Raw genomic sequence first — 24,330 nt, 5'->3', positions numbered from 1 at the left:
GCTGCAGCACAGGGCGGGGAGGTGCCTGCGGGTCTGCCGGGTGCATTCACGCTCGTTTCCTTCTCCCCCAGAATGATACCTCCCACAAGCAAAACCTTCCTGGTCAACAACCTGGCCGCTGGGACTGTGTACGACCTGTGCGTCCTGGCCATCTACGACGACGGGATCACCTCGCTCACCGCCACCAGGGTGGTGGGCTGCACGCAGTTCACCACCGAGCAGGATTACGTGCGCTGCCACTTCATGCAGTCCCAGTTCCTGGGTGGGACCATGATTATCATCATTGGTGGGATCATCGTGGCCTCCGTGCTCGTGTTCATCATCATCCTCATGATCCGCTACAAGGTGTGTAACAACAACGGACAGCAGAAGGCCACCAAGGTCAGCAACGTGTACTCGCAGACGAACGGGGCTCAAATCCAGGGCTGCAGCGGGGTGCTGTCGCAGTCGATGTCCAAGCAGGCTGTCGGGCACGAAGAGGGCATCCAGTGCTGCAAGGCTGCCAGCGACGGCGTGACGCAGTCGCCGGAGACCGGCTCCAGCCAGGACTCGGCCACCACTACCTCCGCTTTGCCTCCCGCCTGGACTTCCAGCACTTCTGTCTCCCAGAAGCAGAAGCGAAAGCCGGGGCCAAAGCCAAGCAGCGAGCCGCAGAGTGAAGCTGTCAGCAGTATCGAGTCCCAAAACACTAACAGAAATAACTCCACTGCCCTGCAGTTAGCTAGCCGTCCCCCCGACTCTGTCAAAGGGGCCCCCACGTACAAAAGAGCACAATCAAAGCCAAGTAAGTTCCTCACTTTGCCAGCTGACGCATCCCGAGCCAAGCGCAGGCTCTCCCTGGGCGGCGAGCTGCTGGAGTCCCGCTGCCCCGGCAGCGCCCGGGGCGCAGGTGGATTGCGGTCCAAAAGGAGCATGTCTATGAACGGGATGCTAGTCCAGTCAGACAGCTCTGATGTGGATAGTGGAAAAGCAACTTTCTCCAGTTCTGAGTGGATATTGGAAAGCACTGTGTGACCTGCTTTTTTTTTCTTTTTTTTTTTTTTTTTAATTTTAATTTTTATTTTAATGAAAAACAAAACACCAACATTGTGTGAAACTCAGTCTCCTGGAGAATTGGATTTGGAAGTTCACTGTTGTCTCGCTGATTAATGGCTTGTTCATGCGGGGTTCTGTATCAGCCACCCAGTGCACACACGGGGTTTTATTTAGTTTTCATTTGATTTTATCAAAACCGAAGGCAACGTTCAGAGATTAAAAAAAAAAAAAAAAAGGAAAAAAAAGATTAAGGGGTGAAAAAAAGCATGAAACAGCACCAGTGCCTTCCCTACTCTAGGACTGGCTTCCTGGTTCTGCAGTAGCAGAAAACAAAAGAGAGAGTTTTCACAGAAAAAGCCTTTTATAAAGGAAATAAAATTTCCTCCAAGCTAACAAATAACCACTTCTGGATCAATCAGTAAAATGATATTTTTTAAAACGGTCAGACTGTATATTTCTTTTCCGTGACAATGGTGTTGCCTTTGTTTTTAGGCAGATGCTGTACAGAAACGACAACGCTGTGTTGTTATGTTGTGTAAAATAAAATACGCACTCTATACACCAGCCAGCCTCGCGGTAACTGCCCGCCCAGGAGCCGTGCCCGGGGGCCGCCGCGGGGCCAGGAGGAGGGTGCCGGGGTGAGGGGTCCCTCTCCTCTCGCCGGGGTCCGGCTCGCTGGGGCTGGGCGCCAGTGAAGCCGCTGGGCGTCCCCGAGAGGGTGCCCGACCCGCGGTCCCCGCGCACCCCCGGTCCCCGCGCACCCTCGTCCCATGGCACTGGATCCGGCGGTGGCCACCGCTCGCAGCGCACCCTCCTCAGCCCCGACCCGGCCCGGCGCTGCCGCGGCGCTGGCTTTGCCTGGCGCCAGCGCTGGGAAGACACGTTGCCAGTCAGCACCAGCCGTCAGGGCGGGCGTCTGCCGGTGCTCCCAACCCAGGGCTTGGTTTGCTGCTCCGTTTTCGCAGCCGGCCCCCGCCCCGGCAGCCGGTGCGGTGATGGCTGTCCCGTCCCCGGCAGCGCAGGTGCACAGGGTGTGGAATGTGGGCGAGGGGAGCCTACGGGAAACGTGGGAGCAGCCCCGCAGCCCAGCCGCGGCGGCAGCACCGGTCCTGCAGACCTGCTCCGGGGCAGGGCCCTAGGTGGGAGCCGGTGGAGCTCCGGCGGAGCGCTGGCACCTCGGGGCGCAGGGCCGAGAGCCGAGCAGCGGCAGCGAGCAGGGCCGGCAGGTCGGCCCCGGTGCTGCAAGGCAGGGCTGCGGCCGGCGGGTACGTAGCTGCTCAGCGACCCGTAGCGATGGTCGCGATGATGATGATGGTCATCTCCTTTGCTAGGCGTTCTAGGGCCTATTTCCTGTAAATTCTATGGTTTGTTCCAGTTTTCTTTAATCCCCGTGCACAGTGAAGGCACTGGAAGATGGTCTCATCTTTAACCTGCTCTTTGAGCGCGGTGCCTGTGGGATGGAATAATGTCAGGCCCCTATGTGAGGACGTAAACACGCGGCAATAGGTGACAGGAATTGAAAACCCCGCGTTGGGAGGATGGCAGACGTGCTTCTGCTGCTCTGCTCGTTCTAAAGAAAAGTCTACAATTAATATTAATTAAACTCGTATGGTCATCATGTTCAAATTAGAGACAGCTTAACTCTGCAACGTTGGGGCATTCTCAGATGCCAAATAATAGGCTGGATACGGGCTTTGCGGCCGTTAAAGTGATAGACTAGTTAAATTTTACGCCCCGCGTGCCTGTTCTTGCGGGCAGCGTGCCCCACGCAGACTCCAGGCAGGGCAGCAGGTCGGCCCGGGAGCTGCCGTGGCAGGGAATGCGTCGTGGCGGGAGCGTCCCCCGGCAGCCCCCCGGTCTCTCCGCCCAGGCCCCGCGCTCGGGGTCAGCCCCGCTGCTCTCGGCCATCGTGGGTTGCTCTCGGCGGTTTTACTGCCTGCCGCGGAAGAACAGAGTCCGGGTCGGCGTGGGGTAAGGGACATAAAATGAAGAGGCCATTTCTTTTTTAGAAAGCCCTTTTACTTCCCTTGGGAAATGCAGAGACCAAAAAGGAAATGAAGCGTCAAAATTAGAATACCCGCTTCCTGCTGGAAAAGTTAAAAAAAAAAATTAAAAAAAAAAAAATCCTTCCTTGGATTTCTCTGAAGTTCACGTTCTTCTCGAGGGGCTGTATGCACAGAAACTAGCTATTAAAGCAGCGCACTGTCGGAGGCAGTGATGTGTTTGTCCAGGTTCTGGTAGTCCAACAACAAAGGCATTGGCAAGCGCGGGAAAAACGAGTGCTTCCGCGCCCCAGCCAGGAGCTGCTCTCGGCAGACGGCACCTTCGCTTTGCGCTTGGGTACGGAGATAGCTATAGAGGTTTTCTGCTGAGGTATTTGTTTTAATTGTGCATTTTAAAAACATCAAATGAAAATGCTTTATATGTTGTCTAAAATTGGATGTAAATGTGTCTAATGTTTTGTGAAAGTGCTAAAATATTAATAGCTTCTTGTGGTTTAGGGAGGTTTATTTTTATATTTTTAATTTTTTACTCAAAGGAATCATTTTCTAAACACTGAAGCTGAGTGTTCTGTCCACAGTGCATCTGTGTAAGCAGCTTAGAAGGACCATATGTTCCTGCGTTTGATTTAATTCTCTGCTAATAGCATAGGAACGGTTAGACCTGGGTAGCCCGGAGTTCATCTCGCGCAGGTCTCTCTTCGGCAGAGAGGAGCGTCCCTCGGGAACGCACCGGGCACGAAATCTGCCGTTTCCACTGGAGTAACTGTGCAGCAGGATGTTCCGTTTTATCCAGGCTTGATTCAGTCAAAGTGTGGAAAGCCTTACGAAGGAGGAAATTCTCTGTCCTTTCTGTTCTGCAAAACCAGAGGTTGCCAACAGTTTGAGGCAGAAAAAGTGCTGAGATGTTCCTGATCGGAATAACGTTGGTGCGTCTTTCTTCAGGGTGCAGTACCGCACCATTTCCTAATGCTTCAGAAACGCGAATACGAGTCCAATAAACCCAGGCAGAGTGTTCCCTGTTGTGGTGACGGGTGCCCACACGTGGGGCAGTCCGGGGGGTGTCGGGGGGAGCGGTCTGTGGGCGGCTGGGCTGGCGCTGCCGTCCTGGCTTCGCCCCAGGCTGCGCACGGGGGTTTGCAGAGACTCGAACGTGGGGGCGCAGACCTGCCCCCGGGGCATCGCCCAGCCGTCGCTCTGCTCCTCGGGATGCTTCTTGAGAACAGGCTAACTGAGCTTTCAGCCATGAGACCGTGTCCTCTTTCACAGGCACCCGAGGAGGAGAAACTACGTCAGAAATTTGTTTACTCTTATGAAAATGGCTGGCACGTGCCTCCTCTTGCAGCTTTCCCTCATCCTTTTCTCCGAGCATACATGTTGTGTTAAAGAGGGCTGGTACAAACAATGTTTGGATGGAGAAGCAGGGCTTTGTTGGGTGAAACGTTTGTTGTGTTAGTTGCTTTCTGTGCTGCCTTTCCGCTTGTGTTCTGGGCATGTTCTTTACAGTGAATATATGGTACTGCTCCGCTCTGGGTGCCAATGTGGCTTTATTTCTGCCAGCGTGTCCCCGTGTGTTCCACAGCCCTCCCCACGCACCCGGGCAGCCCTGCGATAATGAAGAGCGACCCGGAAAGCGAGAGCCGTGTCCCGTGCCTGGGAGAGGGGACGCGGCTCCTGGGCGCACGCCGCTCTGGCTGGGAAGGGCCCAGCAGCCCCCGCTGCCTGCGCCGCCCTGAGGTGGCTCTGCCGGGGCACGCTGCCTGCCCGGGGGTCCTGCCGAGCCGCCGCCGCCGCCGCGAGGTTGTCTCGTCCCCGACGGCTGCAACGCTGCTGGAGGCTGGAGGCTTGCTGCGGCAGCCTCGCTGGTCACTGCTTCGGGACTGGACAGAGCGTCTCCCAGTAACTCCTTCGGCACCCGAGCGCGGTCGCTGAGCTGGGCGGACGCTTGGCGTTGAGCATCCCGTGCCGGCGGAGCAACACCGAGCCGTGACGGCCGACAGTCCTGCCGCAGCCAGCGCTCGCTGCACGCGTGCCCTCGAGAAGGCGCAGCGTGGAACTGTACCCAGAGCCACGGCAGGCACCCCGCACGGAGAGGGAGTGCGTTTCTGCCCCCAGTAGTTGATTTAACCGGAAGAAGTAATGGTCACAGCTGCTAGCGCTTACTATCGCTTCGCTTCCTATTAATCGAGAGGAACTGGAGTCTCGGAGGTACCGCTCGCAGAGTGGCAAGGTCTGTCAGCATTGCGGTAGCTCACGAACGGTTACTGTCCTGTGCTAGGGCGCTGCTTGCAACCAGGGGTGTGCTGTTGCTCTCCTAGAGCAGCAATAACCGCAGCCACGAAATCACGCAGGGCCTTCCCCTGGTAACGTAGTAAGTAATTTTAATGTTGGTCACAGTTCTGGTTTAAAAGAAGCAAACCGTGGCGAAGTCAATAGGGTCCTGCTTACAGAAGACATGTATCCCATATTTCCCTTTGTAAATGTGTCTCTGCGTGCCTTGCTGCGTGTCGGGGTGTCTGGACCTGGTGCCAGAGCCAGTGCTGCCGGATCCGGCCCGTGCTGGGTAAGTAACCCGCCACAGCACCTCTGCCCAGCCGGGGCTGCCAGCAGCAAAGCGCCGGTTCCGCTGCAAGGCGTTCTGTAGCGCTGCACCCCCCTCGGAGCTGACTCGTCCCTCTGGGCATCGGCCCCCCCAGGGGTCCAGCCCGCCCCGCACGGGCAGCGCTGCTGCCTTCCCTCCGTGCAGGCGATGGGCAGGTACATCGCATCAGGCACTGAACGGCAGATCGAATCAGGTCTGTAAGAGTACACGTGCCCTGTACTGACCTGTGCTGTTTGAAGGTGGCTGTGGGTTTGCTTTCACGACAGCACAGACATCCACGAAGGAAAGCGCGCAGGTTAGTGGGCTGGACTGGTGCGGGTTAAAGCACCTACACCTTGGCATCAGTAATCCAAGACCAACAAAAGGCAAATCCTACTGGTCTTGCTGACTGTGGACTTTTAATATAATTAATTTATTTGCAAGAGCTGGGCGTGAAGGCTGCTGCTGTAGAAAGAAGGAAGCTTAGCTTGGAAAGAAGGAAACTGAAAAGGGAAAAAAGCAAATGTGGCACATATTGCTTGCTGCAGAGAGACCCCGTATCGGAAACCTTGTGTGAAAACGGACAGAATAAGCTCCTGGTTTTGTTGTGCTGGAACAGGCTGTGTCACCGCAGGTCATTTCAAGCACTGTACTTTAGAAAGCATTCCCATCATAAATCTGGATGGTGAGACCATGTTGGTGTGCCTAGCTTGGTGCTGAGCTGGTTTTCCTCTGGGACTGCCAGTTCTAGGTACGAGCGCCAGGCTGCTTGCCTAGGGACGCCCACCGTGTTTTGTGTGCAAGGCGTGCAGTCTCCTCTGCAGGGGAAATTTCCACTGGGAGAGGGAGATGAGGAAACCCAGGCAGGGTTGTGGCCCCAGCCCCTTCGGTTTCCCTCGGAGGGGGTGGCGCAGGGCAGCACCAGCCTGCCCACGGTGTGGGCACGCAGGGACCCCCCGCCAAACGCGAGCCTTGGCTTCATGCACAGGCGTAGGCAGCTGGGAGCTGTAACCCGCAGCAAACCAAGGAGGAATTTAAAACAAGGCGTCTAGTTTGTACTTCCGTAGCACAACTGCAGCTTTGCGTTCCCTAAGGTAAGTGAAGTCGTGCCGGCAAGGAGAGGCCGGGCACGGTGGGACCGCAGGCGAGGCGGTGCTCCTCCTGCAGAAGAACCGCTGCCCCGTGGGCTGTCCGCTACGCCATGGGTTGGTGCAAACCATGCGGGAGCTCAGGGCAGGACAATTAAACATCTGCACGTTCTCTCTACAGTGACTTTCTGTTGCACGTAAACCTCACGGAGGCAGGTGCCGGACTCCTGCCCATCCACTGCTCCGTTCTGGTGGTTTCAGTTCTGCGCAAACCTCTGAAACTACGCAAAGAGTTGAAATCCCTGCCGTGGAGAAAAGCTTGGCCTCAGTGAGGGCAGAAGCAAATCTAGAAAATGGAAAATTCTCTGATTCTGGAATAATGAGTTTTACTGTTTCCGGTTTGGGTTTTTGGGAGGTTTTTTTGTTGGTTTGATTTTCCCATTAGCAGCAGCACCGCCGCACCCCAAAGCTGGCGGGTGGTGGCTCGGGGAGCCCGGGCTGGGGATGCCGGGTGCCATTAACCCTTTCTCCCGCCAGCCGCCCCGCTCTGCCTGCTGCGCCCCGGCCCCCGCGGTGCTGGCGGCACCCGAGCGGGGGGGGGTGCCGGGGCTGAAGGCAGGCTCTGCTGCCTGCTCCCTGCCCGGGGCAGCTCTGCGGGCAGCTCCCAGGGCTGTCGGTGCGGTGCCGCGCTGGGGCTGGCCCTGCCAAGCACCATCCAGCATCGCCTGCCCCGCGGCAGGTCGGCTTCGGCTGCGGGGAAGGGCCGGATCCTGCTCCTTGTCCCCTCACTGTCTGTTTTGTCTCTTTGCACAGAAGCTGGGGCCGATCCGCAGGACGCCTGCCCTCCTCCGCTCCCCGAAAACGTTGCCACTGACGTTCTTACTCGGCAGAAAACAATACGGTTCCAACTCACCGAAGATTAACGTGTCGCACCATGTTCACCCCACCGAAACCTTTACTTGAAGCTGCAGCCAAAGCCAAGAGGCCGTCGACGTTGGCTGCGTCGGATAAACTTTCTTCCCCCGTTCACAGATTGCCCATCTCCCATCTGCCACATTAAGTCTAAATACCTTTTTTTCTGGTGTCCAAGGTTTTTATAAAACTAAAAGTTATGATGAAAACTCTGGTGGCAGCAGCTGCAGTCCCAAGTCATGTTAAATGTCACCAGTGGTGAGTTCACAAACTGTAAACATGGTAGCTTATATCACCTGAACAAATAAATGTTTTACTATGACGGCGTGGGCATGTTGGTTGATCCGGAGGGTGTTGCGGCAGCAGGCGTGCCCGTGCCCGTCTGTGCGCGGTGCTGCTGCTCCCCACGGAAGGGCCCCGTGCAGCGTTGAGCGGGGTCGGGCTTGGCACTGCGGTGGGTGACGGCAGGGGTTACGCGTGTCCCCGCAGCGCGGGGCTCTGCTCAGCGAGCAGCAGCGAGGTGTGCCCGGCCCCAGCCCCAGCACCAGCCCCAGCCCCAGCCCCAGCCCGGTGCCGCCTGCCCGGGGTCGGGCCCCGATGCCGCAGCAGAGCCGCCCGGCTTTGCCCCTTGGTGCTGGGCGAGGGCACGGGCTTTGAGCGGCGAGGGAGCGCCCTGTCTGCCCCTGCCCATGGTGGGGAAAGCCCTGGGGCACCAGGGCTGCTGGCCCTGCAGACCCCCCTCCCTTGGGGCCAGGCTGCCCCTTGGCACCGGGGGGGGGAACTGGGATGTGATGGGTTACGGCACCGCGGGCTCCTGCCGCGCCGTGTGCCAGGAGTGCCATGAAACAGGCAAAGTGCCGAGCACCGGCGTGCCGCTAGCTCTTGGGCAGTGCCAGCCCCTACACGGGAAAGCCTGGGGTGGGGGGGGCAGCCGGGGACCGTGCTGGGGCTGCACCCCTCCACGGCTGCACCAGCCCCTTTGGCCACGCTGCTAGCCCAGCGTGACAGCGAGTCGCCCCATCACGCCTTGCTTCTCAAACAAGACCAAAGGGTTTGGGTTTTTTTTCTCTTTTCTTCCTCATCAAGAATCCCATATGGCTTACAAATATAATTACAGCTTCTATGAAAATCACAGTGAATTAACCAGCTTTAATATAACTTCTGAAGAACTGATTACAGCTAGTATAAATATTTATTCTTGGTGGGACTGGCTTCACATCGCCTGAGCGAAGGGCAGGAGATGGAGCTGCCCAGACGTAGCTCCCCTGGCCCAGCTGCTGCCACGGGGGTCTGGTCCCACCAGTGGCTTCTGCCACGCTGTGCAGATGATGGACCTCAGGTGGGCAGATGGCTGAGCAACTTGCCCACGGTTTGTCCATACCAGCAGAGACACCAGCATCTCCCCAGGTCCAGGCAGCCCATGGGAGGAGAGTCTGAGCCAAGGCAGGAGCCTCACCCTTCGGGTTCCCTCTTACCCTTTCTCCTCTGACGGCTGGAGGCCGGCAGCCGTGCTGCAGAGCTGAGGCTGCAGAGCTGAGAGCGGCAGCCAGGGTTCACCCCAAGGTGTTGGTGATGGGGACCCCAAGCTCACTGGTGGGGCCCGGCACCCAAGGGCTTGTGCACGTGCAGAAACCTGGTGCTGGTCCAGCCCCACAGACCTTGGGGATAAATGGTCCACGGTGCATCCAGCGCACAAGAATGCCATGCCAAATGGAGAGCTCCAGGGGAAAAAACCATTGATTTTGATCAGGAGTTGGACTCATCGCTCTTACTCTCACAAAGTGTGACCAGGGATCCTTCTGGCACTGCACGTAGCCTGGATTTTATGTGGATTATAACAGCAGCACGTACTGCTCTTCCCTTTCCTTACTGCAGAGTGTAATTGGGGGTCAAATTCTGGAAAAAGACGAGCCCAAAATAAACTACTTTTCAATAAAATGTTTAGTGGAAATTGAGTCCCCAAACTCATCACGTCTCTTACTGCAGATCCAAGTGACTGCTGGTGAAGTTACAGGACAGCTGACCTTTCTCAGAGCAAGCAGATGACATTCAGGTCTGCGAAACAGCCGGGCAGAGTGAATCCGTGACTCAGAAGTGTGAGCTACAAGAAGAACTGAGAGGCTGCGGCTTCCTTTTGACATCCCGCATTAGGCTGTGCAGCTGCTGAAACCCTTATTAAACCAACGAGCTCCAGACTCTTGCTGCACAGACCGTATCAACTCTCAGGATTCCATTTCGCATTAATATCATGTTATTACCCTCATTCAATGGCTCCAATTTCAAGCTTTCATGCACATAGCAGAGCTGCTTTTCCCTTGCTGATTCGTTTTTATATCCTTTTAATTAATTGTCAAGGTAAGTTCCACCTGTCAGCCCAATGTTAGTTAGAAATCCAACTTTCACTGTGGCCAGATTTGCTGAAGTTGTGAATCCAATTTTCGCCCCCCCTCCCCGGAAGGTGTGTGGCGTGGAGCGTGCCAGCTGTACGCCGTCAGGAGTAAGCCTGTTGGTGGACCAGCAAGAGGGGCTGCTTCGCCCAGGGTGGCTTTAGTAGCATTTCATCCATACGTTCAGAGATCAGAGGAATATCATTGTATCGACGAGCACAAGTGACCCGTCAGAGAGACCCAGAACTTGGATACTGACTGAAGAATCATGCAAATCATCTCGGCTGGTAAAGCTGAAGGAAATTCTGGCCCACAAACAGCTTTTTCTTATTGCCGGTGGGCACTGCACCAGCTGAGACTTCTGTGCATCATCATCCTCTGCCCAGCCTGGGGCACGGGGTGGGTTTCTCTCCAGGCAGACAGCTGCAATGCTTTGGAGGCTTTCTCTGCGGGAGACTCCACGGGCTGGACACCACTCAGCGGTCAACGTCTCGGTGTTGCCACTGGTGCTCACCAAAGCAAATGAATGACTAATACTAGAAAGCGCTTTTCTTAATGGGCTGGGAAAGGTCAGGAAAACATGTCTATAGGCACTGAGGAGCTGGTGGTGAGCTGGTGGTCCAGGAAAGGCGGATGGGGAGGCAGCAGCCCCCAGCCCATCATGGTCTTGTTCTGGTTTTGTTGTTTCTTGGCTTTGTTTTCTTTTTTTTTTTTTTTTTCCAGTGGGGGAAAAATGAATTGAAGAAAAAATTTCTGTTCAGAGACAACTTAAACCCTAGAGCAGCCTGTAGAGGATCAGTTCCTGGGAAGCAGGAAACCCAGATTTGACTAGATTTGCAGTAGGGATTTGAATCTCCATTTTCCATGTCTAATGCAAACGTCATTAAATATTGGCTCCAAACTGTAACCCCAAATTAGTGTGGGCATTTTTCCTCCTCCTCTCTGCTCCTGGCAGGAAGCAATTGCGTTATTGTGTTCTTACTGCAACCGAAGGACTGCAGTGACTGCTTCAGTCTTACTCAGCTGCCATGAATTGCTAATGAGTTACTGATGACCGCTGCTGCGCGGCGAAGCTGGGCCTTTGGTGGCCGTGCCTGGGGTTGCCTCTTCCTGCTGTCCCTGCGGTGAGGGTTGCAGGAGCGCCCTCGCACCGTGCTTTGGGGAGAGAGGCCGTATCCTGGCTGCACAACAGCCCTCCAGCCTGGCCCTGACCTCACCACCCTGGGAGAACAGCAAGGTGCCCTGGTTTAACCGTGTCTTTCAACCACCGCAAACCCGGGCTCAGACCGCCCCAGCAGAACAGTGTCACCCAGCCCCGAGGGCCAGTTCTCCGTAAGTGTCTGTGTCCTGCGAGTGATGACGTTCTCTTTACCAGGCATGGAGCCAGGGACCAGCCGTGGGTGCTGAAGGTGCATCTGGATTAAACAACATTGAGTTTAATAGACTCTGCTAACAGCTTACCTTGTCTTTCTTGTTTGGGGTTTTTTTTTGGGGGGGGGGGGGGTGTGTTGGTTTTGGGGTTTTTTTGTTTGCTTTTAATCTCCTGGAAACTTTATGAGACTACGGAAGCACTTCAGGCTGCACTACCCTAGGATGGCCAGGTCCTGGGGCAGCAAGGAGTTGGCTCCTCCAGGATGGTTCCATCTGGGCAGGGAATGTGGACCATGCAGGAGCTGTGTGCACTGCAAGCCAGCCTCCTGATTGCTGCGGTAGGGGTAGTGCCTTTCCAGAGGCACTTCCACAGAAATCTGAAAACCTCTCCATTTTGTTCACGCGTGCAGTGCCAGTGGCTGTTGTGTGTTTGCGCTGTGTGTGGAAAGCAAATAGCCAAAGAACCCACTGAGTCCTAACGACTGCGATGTTGGTAAGTACCCTCCTGCCCTTACCAATTCAGAGAGTTCACTTTACAAGATCTGCGCACTGGTCGCTCCCTATGCACTTCTGCTGACCATCTGCAGCTGCTGTGCGTCATGGTGTGGGACAGTGCCCGTGGGCATCTCCTGCTTCAGCACGGGACTGGCTCACCTCCTGAGATCCCCCAGACCCGGGAACCGAGACGCTTCAGCACTTCAAAAGAAGTGTGACCAGCAGGTCGAGGGAGGTGATCCTGCCCCTCTACTCTGCTCTGGTGAGACCCCACCTGCAGTACTGCGTCCAGCTCTGGGGGCCCCAGTACAGGAGAGACATGGAGCTGTTGGAGCGAGTCCAGAGGAGGGCCATGAAGCTGATCAGAGGGATGGAGCACCTCCCCTATGAGGACAGGCTGAGAGAGTTGGGGTTGTTCAGCCTGGAGAAGAGAAGGCTCCAGGGAGAGCTAATTGCGGCCTTCCAGTACCTGGAAGGTACCTTTCCTACAGGAAAGCTGGTGGGGGACCGTTTATCAGGGAGTGCAGTGACAGGACAAGGGGTAATGGGTTTAAGCTGAAGGAGGGTCAATTTAGATTGGATGTTAGAGAGAAATTCTTCCCTGTGAGGGTGCTGAGGCCCTGGCACAGGGTGCCCAGAGAAGCTGTGGCTGCCCCTGGCTCCCTGGCAGTGTTCAAGGCCAGGTTGGATGGGGCTTTGGGCAACCTGGGCTAGTGGAGGGTGTCCCTGCCCATGGCAGGGGGGTGGCACTGGGTGGGCTGGGAGGTCCCTGCCCACCCAAACCATTCTATGATTCTATGATTCTATGACCCAGCTTGCCACTAAAAGTCTTTGCTGTGGGTTTGCGTGGCAGCTCTGCCCGTTGTCCTTGCACATGGTAAAGTTTTACACCACTTGATTTCCTGAAGCATCATCACTGGCATTTCTGGAACAGGATTTCCTTTGCAGTTGTTTCCCTTTGCAGTTAGTAGTCATTTCTCCTAGCCCGGTCTAAGACCATGTGTAACAGGGTCCCTGGACACGTGCAAGCCTCCCATTTCCTTCCGTCCTGCCAGAGCCCACTGCAGCCTCCTGTGAGAGCTTGGTGGTGAAGGCTGAGTGGCACATTCCTGCTTACACACTGGTCTGGGACTGCTCTCCAGCATCTCTGAAAACTCATCAACGAAAGCCAACAGGGGAGAAGACGAGGTAGTAACCTGTGGTCCAGGAAGCCCCCAGGACAGCCACTACTGCCAGAGCTGCTGGTGCGCCTTACCCCTGGAAGACCCCAGGAGAGCACATGTTGTCTGTGGACCACAGAAGGACGCCAGGCAGCTGCTGGGCGTGCGGTCAGCCCCCCGGCACCCTTTCAACACTTGGGATGGGGTCTATGTGTGCCAGACTGCTGCAAAGCGTCAGTCACAGGATACAGCATCTTTGTACGGGGTGATGACGCCCTTCCCAGCTGCACGAGATGGACGCGGTGACAGAGCAGAACTGTGTCTTCATCCAAGAGCCTAGTGGAAATGAAAAGGATGGGAACTGAATATGGAAACAGTCTGACAATGGGAATCAGGAGGGCTGGGAATGGTGGCTGGAGACATTCAGTCCCCTCCTTTCCAAGCGCAGGGAACACATCACATAATCTTCCCCATAGATGAATCAGGCCCTGCTCAAAGCCTTGTTAGATCTTTCCTCTTTGCAAATCCTCCTGAGGGATCTTTCCAAGATGTCCATCAGACATTTCTATTTGTTGCATGCTCATGCCGGTTTTTTTTGCTGATATTGCCTCATAACACAGATAACATTTTTCACCCCTAGGTGTTTTTCTTACTAGCATACCTGTAGCATGTCATACCTGCTCTTGTTCAGCTGGTTTCCCTTACTGCCTCCACCCCCCTTGTAATTATCCCTGTTCCATCTCCTGCTCCCCCCCAACTCCTCTTTCTTCTCTATGTTAGTTGGGGTATGACACACCAGGGCAAAATTTGCATGGTGTCACTGCGACCACAGTTACGGCTCTGTGGGAGGGTTTGCGTGGGCTGTGGTTGCCTGTCGCTCCGTGCCCGTAACTCCCAGGCTGCCCCTCGGAAGGGGCCGCTGCTCAGCACCAGGCTGGGTCTGGCAACCGGCGTGTCTTTGGGCTGACGGTGCATTGTTTTTCTATGACACCTATTACATTACGTATTCGTGGCTCAGGAAATCTTTAGGACTCTGCCCTAGGATACCAGGCTGAGGCAGGTGTGGAAAGCAAACACATTAGACTGTCCCAGGGCAAGAGAAATAGCAATCACGACCATGCCCGTGTCCCAGAACTGCCTGTGCAGCGACAGGGGGGGACTGATAGCAATGAAGATGCTTTTCCTCCATGGCATGTGCAGTATCAGCCTTTCTTGCCAGTGAAAACATGTCCAACTGTTATCTGCCAGCAAAGATACAGTGAGAATGGACTGGGTATGCTGGGAAATCGAAGCAAGGAACTGCCTTCAGTCCCTCTACCATCTGCTGCCACCTCCCTTGGGATCAGCACCCGTCGCTCTTGGTCCTGCCTGCAGGGAGCAAGCAACAGCCTGCGTCCCCGAAACCTGATGGAGGTAAGGGGAAGGGAAACCGCCTCTTAACCTTAGTGATGAGTACAAGTTTCAAAAATATTCAGAAAATGTTATTTGTCCAAGTGGGTGAACGATCTGGGAATGTGGAAATGGTTTTCCCAGTGTCCTGACTGATGTGTTCCCAACGCTGGGATGCCATTGGAAGTGGCACTTTGAACAAAACCTGTTTCAGCAAAAGCATAGCTATTGCTTACTGATACATGAGCAGCTCCTTTACCTGAACTGATGAAGACTGAAATCAAAGAGGTCAAAACGCAGCTCATTTTTTTAAAGAAGAATTTCAGCAATTCTATAGTGAAAAAACAAAACATAAAAGAAATTGCCGGAATTGGGATAAAGCAAATGAAGCCAAGAAGACACAGGGACAGAGGCTCATAAATTCGTCCTGCCATTTCGCTCGCACCTCTGGCAGCTCAGGCTGGGGTCCCAGAGGAGTCTGCCGGCTGCTGAGCGGGGGTCCCGGGGAAGCGGGGTGCCCTGCCTCTGCGGGGTGTGGGGTCCCCGTCCCCCAGCCGCGGCTCTGTGCAGAGCCCTCGCTGGGAACCCCCCCCGGGGACGAGCTGCACCAGGCTCCGCGCTCAGGGCACACCTCAGCGGGTTAAGTGCAGCTGCTGCCCAGGAATCAAGACACCACCCCGTGCTCCGGTTCGGCACTGGAGGCAAGCGTTAGTGATGAAGCACTGGTCATCGATCCGGCGCTGGCAGGAGCAGAAGGCCCAGCCACGCATTCCCGTGCCGCACGGCTGGTGCTGGCCAGAGCCCTGTCCCGGCGGCGCTCCCCCTCTTTCCAGCCTGCCGACAGCCCCTCTCCGGTGGCTGCTCTTCCAGACAGTTCCTGCCGGTTCTCATGCACCACGAATGCAGCCAGGAGTTGGGGGGCGAGTTAGAGCCTGCAGCATGAGCACACGAGGGGTTGTCACTCCCCGTTAGTCTGCCGGAGCAGAACCCGTCCCCGTGCCTCTGTGCCCGAGACAAATGCGTGCTGCGCAGGAGACACCGCACCAGAAGCACAGCAAAGGGCGAGCTCCCTGCAGAGGCACTAAGGTGAAGGGCTCAGGGGATCGAACACCTTCCCCGTCGGGCTCATCCTGTGACAGCACGTACTGGGAGAGGTGGCACTGACCTTCCAACAGCACAAGGAAGCTGCAAACACCCGAGAGGGTGCCTTCCTCGGAGGAGTCCCACCACGTGGCAGCAGCTCCACCTGCGTGACGATGGGCTTGGGGTCCAGGGCGAGCGCTCTCGGCTGTCGGGGTCTCTGGGGGCTGCAAAGGACCTGCACAATCAGAGGTGGTGAGTGCACCCTCTGGTTCCCACCCAGCCGAGATGCACTGGGAGTTCTGAGGCCAGTGGGAAAAAACTTTAATGTTTGAATTGTGGGCCACCTTTTAAGTTACCACATGTTTTCCACTAGCTTTCTTCCATAAATCATTTTGTATACATGAAATCTGAGGTGGACTGGTTCAGCAGGGACACAAGCCATTGGATGATGGTTGTCAAAGAGGCTCCTAAGAGAGACCTTCTCTGGCTACAATACAGTAAAAAAATGTGTGAGATAAGGAGGACATCAACACGCTGCTGTCATCTGCCTTGACGCAGACATTTCACTGTTGATTAATGACATGGCAACCCCTTTTTCCAGTTATGTTGGAAATTATGTAGTCCTTTGGAATTGTTTCAGGTTGCAGTATCCACTGCTGCGTCTGTGCTCATGCTTCTGAATGGCAGTAATTATACAGCTCTTAAACACTCATGCTTTTCTAAGTGGTCTAATATTCATCTTCATTATTTAGGAGTATTCATCCCTAAAAAATTGTCTGACCTTTAAAGTCCTAAAACCCCACTGAATTTTAAAATACATGGAATGCAATCTGTGTCTGGGCTGATCCCCTGTCTGTCTCGGAGGACAAATGTGGTGGCAGTGGGTAATTCCCTGCTGGGACAGAACCTTTCCTGAGATAAACAGGGTTTTGTGTATTAGCGTTTTGTGTCTGGCCTCTGGGGAAAGGCAGGGAGAGACTCCCCTCGGGGGTCCCGTCCCACCCCCGGGGGTCCTGTGTTTCTGTGAGCCAGCACAGGACCAAGGGGATGGTGGTGGCCAAAGGTGACGGTGAGGCCGGTTTGGTTCCCTTGACTCCCGAGCTTCCCCCCAGTAACAGCCACCCCCTGGCCACGCGGCGCATCGCCCCGCGCCGAGTCGGACCGACGGGGCAGGGAAGTCACACGAACACCTGCAGAGGAGGGGAGGGCACTGCCTTTGGGGAACGGCAGTCCCCACTGCTTCCCCCGCTCTGGCCACACGAGTTAGTTCAACATTTCGGCTTGCGGTTGTGCAGTTTTCTTGAACGGGCAAATATAGCGCTCACGGTTTTCTCACATCAGCTTGTCGTTGTGCTTGGCAATGGCACCTCTCGGTCGCCTTCTGTGGTGACCAGCCTGCGCCCATGTGATGTTCAGGGAGAAGAGGTGAGTCAAGGTGAATGTGATTTTCAGGTAAAACCAATGTATCTCCTGTGCTGTAAATCAGTGCTGATGCGTCTCAGGGCTCTTTTACAGGACCTTTGGTACGGGTCTTTTTAAGACAAAGGACAACAGCAGCCTTTGCCAGCAGCAGCACGATGGCCACCAAGGGGCACGGGGCTGCCGTGGGGCCGGGAGCCTCCCCCGGGCTGGCACAGCCTTGGGCAATTTCTTGGAAGTCCTTCCCTCGCCGCCCGAGGTCCTGCCCAGACATGGTGTGAGTTTGGGTCTGAATCAGCAGGAAAGCGAATGCAGCGTCACCAGCAGTGCCGGCAGCAGCGGGGCTCTTCCCCTCTGGGTGCTGTTTGCCTTTTGTGGCCCTCGTGGTACGGGAGGGAGGGAAGGCAAGTCCTTTACGCTGCAGCTAGCTGACAGCCAGCTTTCCGAGGACGTCTGCCACCAAGTCAGTCACCCCTCGCCTTGGCGCACAACTCACTGTCTCGGTTAATTCAGTCTGCGGGAGATGCGGTATCCCCCTCGTGACAGTCTCCGCAGCCCCGGCGGTTCTTGGCAGAGAGGGTGGCGTCCCCTCCCAGAGCAGGCGTGGGCTGCTAGCTAACCCGCAATGCACACTGCATCGACTGTATCTCCAAAATACCGAACGTGCACTTTTCCCCCAGGGTTTCAGGGTGCCCTGTCCTAGGGCGATGAAGCCCGACGCCAGCCCACGAGCGGTGCCTATTGCAGCTGGAGAGATGAGGATGGCAGACACCAGCCGTCCCACTGCCAGCCCGCAGACCAGCCCACCAGCCACCTGGTACGAAAGGGCCCCAGCTGGGGCTGGGCAGGGAGTTCAGGAAGAGGGGAGGGGAGGCTGCATTTGATTTTCTCTGGGAAGTGGGGCCAGGAGCAGACCCGGGGTTAACCTACAGAGGCTTTCCAGGAGCAGCTTAATGCACGTGAGAGGTTTGTCTGCTTTGCTGGGATGAAAGGCATGTTATCAAAAGGAAGAGATGCCATCCCAGAGCATGTCCTGGGCAGCGTCTCCCTCAGGGACAGGTTGTGAGGGCCCTGCGCAAGCGCTGCCCGTGCTGGTGGGAGCACGGCAGCCCCGAAGCCTGCGACGGGCTCTGGCTGCTGCGCTGCATGGGCAGGCAGGAAAGCACGCGCAGGTCAGTGTTGGCACTTTGGATGGGTTTGTGTGAAGAGCTTCTTCCCGGCTGCTCCGTAACCCCCAAGCCGAGCAATGGCCAGCACAGCTGCCTTGCGTCCTGCTCGCGCGTGTGCCCAGGATCGGGCTCTGTAGCTGCATAGCGCTTGGGGGAGGCAGTCCTGCTCTCCTGCCAGCAGCTTCTTGCTTCCCTGTGTTTTGGTGCTAGTGGAGCCCTGACCCTGCGGGTGCTGGGGGGCTGTGCCCGGGCTTAGGGGGTCCCTGGCAGGTCGGTCGCTCCCTCTGGTGCACAGCTCGGCGATGCTGAGCCCTTCCAGGAGGCGGCTGGTGGAGCTCTGCGGGGCTGACAGCCCTGACAAAGGTGGTGTGCACAAGCCAGTCTGCTGTGAATAGCTTAGCTTACCTCACAAAACTTGTGGAATTTTGGCTGTTAATAGATTGCAGGAAGCTGAGGATCCATGGCAGCGTGGATTCCTGCATGGGAATCAGAGCTCCGGGCTCTGCTGAGCGGCTGTTTCAGGTGCTTCACAGAAAAACCGCGCTGCGCAAGAGCAACAGCTCCGTCTGTCTGGGCTTTACCCTCGGACTAGGTGGGCTCAGCTCCCTTGTTTGATGAAACGCTCCAAGGCTGTCGAGCTTTTTCTTTCTGGATGGTTTCCAGTTCTAGAAACGCAGAACTCTGGGCATCCACTGCTTTCCCCAGCCAAGCGAACAGCCTGCTGAGTTTTTTGTCCCCTTGGCTGTAAAAGAGGGGGGTGAGGGACTGTTCTCCTGCGTCCTTGTAGGTTTTTCACTTTCTCTGATCTCTGACTCCTTTTGCATTTGGGAGGGTGGCAGGGCCAGGGGTCTGCGGGCACCGGGATGGTGGGAGACGGGGCCCAGCCCGGCAAGCGCGTTTCTGGGCGCTGCTCTGCAGGGATCAGCTCCTGCGTCACATCGCTCCCCCCGTACCCCCAGTGTTGGCTGCACCTAATTCCAGCCACAAAACCAAGCACAATCCGTGGCTTCCTCCTCAACGGTGCCCAGGCAGCATGCCCGGGCGTGTGGTGCTCTGTGCTCACAGCTATGTGCTGCCTTCCCTCTGCAGCCTTCACCTTCAGAGAGGAGATTCCTTTCCCTACGAGTACCCTGTTTGTGGTGCAGCTCGCTGAAACCCGAGAAAACTGAAAATCATTTATGCGTGTCTAGCATTTTTGTCAGGTTGAAACCGGTTATAACAGGTAGGTAGAAGGCAAACACTTAGAAGAACATTTATTTTGTAATTACATTAAAAAACATTCTTGAAAGGAAAAAATAAATTAGTCGTACCTTACTCAGAAGGCTTCTTACTTTATAACATCTAACCTGGGGTTCCAATTGACCGGACTGTCCCCTCACAGCAGTTCACAAAATACACTGATCAAAGCGGAGGCAGGCGGGCAGCCGGAGGAACCTGCGGCTCCCAGTGCCGGTCCCTGGGTGCTCTCAGCTTGGTGCTCGGGCGATCCGCAGTGCCTTGCCAGCTGCGTGCTGTGAAGCTTTTGAAGTCATTAAATAGCGAATATATCTGATGCCACAATTAGTCCCCTCTGGTGAATAATCGTGCTATAAAGCACAACAGTGAAGACCAGTATTTTAGAATGTGCTGCGCTGTAGTTCCTGTTACTTTGTGCTGGATAAACTTTTGTCTGTAGCCATGCTGAATAACGATGCTGCTTTTTAAATGGGGTTGAAATACATTTGTATATTCTTGCTGATTTAGTAGATAAATGTAGTGCACAAGTATCTCTTCTGTCCCTGTTATTCCCTAACATTAAAAGAACAAATAACTGTTCTCGCTTGCATGTGAAGATGCAGGTTATACTTCAGAGTGATACGGCAGGGTACAAATTGCAAGTAATGTTTCTGAGAGGCTGCAATAAACTGAACTTAAAAAATCCCTGCAATATAGAAGAGCTGAAGCTGTGTTTCTGTTTCTCATTTGGAAATAGAGGCAGCATTATTAATTGTGCGCTGACTTTGCCCGAGGGACGCGGGCACGCTGGCCGGCCGTGCCCCAGCTCTGCGGAGGTGAGAGTGCCTGCCCTGCTCCCTGCATTCCCAGTGGCGCCGGGTGTGCTGTCCCAGTGCCCTTCCCCAGCACGCCAGCAGTTAGGGAGAGCTGCTGTCTGATGGCACCGTAGAACAACACGTTACGGAGCGCTTTATATGTGGGACACAGGAATCTGATTAAAAAATGACAAGCTAAATGCAGCAGTCTGAGGAGATGCAGGTAGCGCAGCACCAGCGAGGTACAGCACCAGTGAGGTGCAGCACCAGCGACGTACAGCACCAGCGATGTACAGCACCAGCGAGGTACAGCACCAGTGAGGTACAGCACCAGCGACGTACAGCACCAGCGACGTACAGCACCAGTGAGGTGCAGCACCAGCGACGTACAGCACCAGTGAGGTACAGCACCAGCGACGTACAGCACCAGCGATGTACAGCACCAGCGAGGTACAGCACCAGTGAGGTACAGCACCAGTGAGGTACAGCACCAGTGAGGTGCAGCACCAGTGAGGTACAGCACCAGCGAGGTGCAGCACCAGCGAGGTACAGCACCAGCGACGTACAGCACCAGCGATGTACAGCACCAGCGACGTACAGCACCAGTGAGGTACAGCACCAGTGAGGTGCAGCACCAGTGAGGTGCAGCACCAGCGACGTACAGCACCAGCGAGGTACAGCACCAGCGAGGTACAGCACCAGCGACGTACAGCACCAGCGACATACAGCACCAGTGAGGTACAGCACCAGCAACGTACAGCACCAGCGATGTACAGCACCAGCGAGGTACAGCACCAGCGAGGTACAGCACCAGCGACGTACAGCACCAGCGACGTACAGCACCAGTGAGGTGCAGCACCAGTGAGGTACAGCACCAGCGAGGTGCAGCACCAGCGACGTACAGCACCAGCGACGTACAGCACCAGCGACGTACAGCACCAGTGAGGTACAGCACCAGTGAGGTGCAGCACCAGTGAGGTGCAGCACCAGCGACGTACAGCACCAGCGAGGTACAGCACCAGCGAGGTACAGCACCAGCGACGTACAGCACCAGCGAGGTACAGCACCAGTGAGGTACAGCACCAGCAACGTACAGCACCAGCGATGTACAGCACCAGCGAGGTACAGCACCAGCGAGGTACAGCACCAGCGACGTACAGCACCAGCGACGTACAGCACCAGTGAGGTGCAGCACCAGTGAGGTACAGCACCAGCGAGGTGCAGCACCAGCGACGTACAGCACCAGCGACGTACAGCACCAGCGACGTACAGCACCAGCGAGGTACAGCACCAGTGAGGTGCAGCACCAGTGAGGTACAGCACCAGCGACATACAGCACCAGAGACATACAGCACCAGCGATGTACAGCACCAGTGAGGTGCAGCACCAGTGAGGTACAGCACCAGCGAGGTGCAGCACCAGCGACGTACAGCACCAGCGACGTACAGCACCAGCGACGTACAGCACCAGTGAGGTACAGCACCAGTGAGGTACAGCACCAGCGACGTACAGCACCAGCGACGTACAGCACCAGCCCCTCTGCTCGCGCTGCCTGCTATAAAGATGAGGACTGGTCCACAGGGCCTGAGAGGGTGTCGGGGGAGGCTGCGTGGAGACATCTGCTCCCGTCTGCTGGTGCTGAGCACGGTGCCTGCATCTGCTGGGTGTGCACAACCGCAGCACACTGCTGCTGGGCCGTGGCGGAGGACGTGCCCGTGGCTGGAGTGCGGTGGTAATTAATGCAATGGTAACTAACGCCAGCTCTGCGTGTGCTATCCCTGAAGTCTGGCCTGAATAGTGCAGAGAGGAGGATGGTGGGGCAGGCAGCGTCTCGGGGGGGACCTCCCAGTTCCTCACCGGTTGCAGCTGGTGGCAAAGGTGGTGTTTCTGTTGCTGTAGTTAATGGCAGATCCCTCACTGCTCAGGGATCTGAAATGTAGGTGCTAAAACAAGATTTCAAATGTGATGCAGGTGAAGAGGAGGCTGTTCTGCAGTAAGGGCACGCTGCTTTTGGTGTGGTTCAGCCATGGGGTTGTACCTGCTCGCTTCATCCCTAAATGCCTCAGAACACAAGGAAATGCTTATGATTTTTGTGATACTGAAGGGACAACCTGGTAAATGGCAACATTCAGAAATAACCTTGCCGAAGAACGCAATTTCCTTACTGCTGCTGTGCACCGTGAAGGATGGGTGCAAAGTGTCCTGGCAGAGCCCCAGGGAACGCTGCTGGCTCTGCTCACATCCTGTGGGAGCTCCTGGTGTTAAACTGCAACGACTACCTGTTTACATTCAAAATTGCTGCATAAATGCAGCTATAGGTTAATTGTTCTTCCTAGATTAACAGAATAATGTGACCTTTTGAAACTAAGATAAATGTTTATTTATTCCGTGCTTAGGTCTAAACTACAAATCTGTGTATTACAAAAAGTAGCGTGATCAGCAATCTTCAGCTGGGCATCCCAGAGAAGCCTGCTTTTTCTGCTTGTGAACTAATTACTGCCAAATCATTAGTACAAACTGCACGTACTTAACCCGTCCGTAGCAGTGCCATGTGAGGAGGGGTGTGCGACCCAGCGGGAGGGGCTCATTCCAATAGCTCTGGGAAACTGTATTTCCACAGCTCCCCAGGGACCAGAGTGCTGGGTGCTGGGTGAGCACCCCGAGGGTGCCCAGTCAGTGGGTGCACGGCCACCTGCCCAGCGCAGGGCTCCCGGCACGCTCTCCATTGCCTGAAGCCCCGCGGCTGCTGGAAGCTGGGGGGAAGCCGGCGTTTGAGCATACCCACTCGTTTTAGCAGCCCTCCTGTCAGAGGGACAGGCGCGCTCATGCTGGGGCTCTCTGTCCCCAGCCGCTACGCGGGACCGTGGGAGCACACCCTGGTGCCAGGCTGTGGGGCTCTGCACCCTGCCCGGGGCTGGGGAGCGCGGGGGGGGGCTGCCGTGCTCGCTGCGGTCAGAACAGCCTGCCCTTGGGCAGTGGGCACACACGTGTGCGGGGACTCGTAGGCAGATCCCAGCCGTGGGCTCAGCACGCAGCGACATGTGCCGTTCGCCAGGCTGCCGGGGAGCAGGCTGAAGGACACGGCAACAGCAAGCGTGCACGTGGAGATCCCCTCTCCAGGGGTGCAACAGCTGCCTTGGGGATTTACGTAGGCACCCTGAGATCTCCTTTCCTCTGCCCACACAGTAGCAAAGCCCTGACCTTCTGCTGAGCAGGGCAGACGCAGGCGGGTCCCTTGGGCTGCCGCTGGCCCTGGCACACTCTGAGCATCTCAGTCCCTTGCGGTGGGTAAGCGGCACGCTTTGCTCTGCTCTTTCCGTGTTTGCTCCATGACAACCCATCCAGCTGCTAAATATTGTCTACCTTCACCCCTCTAAATAAACAACAGCAGAAGCTGCTGTTGTGTGGTGGCAGATGGAGTTTATGAAACGCTCTCTCTGCTTCCCATTTGCATGGTGCAGAGCAAACAGCGCAGCTCTCGCTCGTCAGGGGAGGCGTGAGTTCAGAGACGGGCAGGCTCTTGCTTCTGCGCCCCTGCCAGGGAAGGGCTCGTGCAGCCTCTTGCCAGCCGGTGCTGCAAAGGGCTTTGTTAGGGTCATTTCCCGCTCAGCGTTACCAATATCGCGCTCTAAGCGTCACGATAAACGCTGTGCTGGGGAGCAGGGGCTGGCCGGAGGAACAGACCCTGGGGAGACAGCAGGGAAGGCTCTGGCCACTTGCCCCATCTCCTCAGCTGCGGGCAGAGGCAGTTTCAGCCCGAGGGCTGCGTGGGGGCTAGCCGAGGGATCGCCCTGTACAGCCAGTCCCATCGGCGACTGGCCCTGACCCCTCCTGCCCTGGGGACGCGCCGTGCCGGGGCCAGCGGCACTGCTGGCAGTTCCTCCCTGCGCTGCTCTGCCCCCACGGTGCATGCGTGGCCCAACAGTTCCTCGTGATGAGGGAAGCGTCTGAGCGTGTTCGAGCATTGTCCGGCACACCGTGCGGGTTGAAGCAGCGTAGGATGGCACAGCAGAGACTTGCAGAGGGTTGTGTGTGCATGTTTAGCTACAGGGTCCTCCTTCCTCTCTTCCTTGTTCCTTCTGACTCCGTCTTGCTGCTGTAACAAACTTGTTCTGGACAGGCTCGGTGCCCAGCCTCTGAACAGAAACGAAATGCCAGTTTCGAAGCCTTTCAGAATACCGTTCTCCCGTTTCTATTCTGTTTTGCTTTTT

General features: G+C 56.0%; 1 protein-coding gene across 3 annotated transcripts in view; it reads left to right on the top strand.

The window, feature by feature from the left end:
* Positions 1–7,905, top strand: part of LRFN5 (leucine rich repeat and fibronectin type III domain containing 5) — a 60,533-nt gene extending 52,628 nt beyond the window's left edge. For 2 of the 3 annotated variants that reach the window (XM_054827202.1, XM_054827201.1), the window contains exon 3: positions 72–1,325. In XM_054827202.1, the coding sequence (XP_054683177.1) occupies positions 72–1,014 (943 nt within the window). In that variant the 3' untranslated portion in view covers positions 1,015–1,325. Of the gene's footprint in view, positions 1–71; positions 1,326–7,517 lie in introns of those variants that run through there. The other variant, XM_054827203.1, reaches the window with a different exon arrangement.
* The last annotated feature ends 16,425 nt before the right edge of the window (positions 7,906–24,330 follow it).

Source organism: Grus americana, chromosome 5 (assembly GCF_028858705.1).
Source record: "Grus americana isolate bGruAme1 chromosome 5, bGruAme1.mat, whole genome shotgun sequence".
NCBI lineage: Eukaryota > Metazoa > Chordata > Aves > Gruiformes > Gruidae > Grus > Grus americana.
This window is presented reverse-complemented; position numbering and strand designations above follow the sequence as displayed.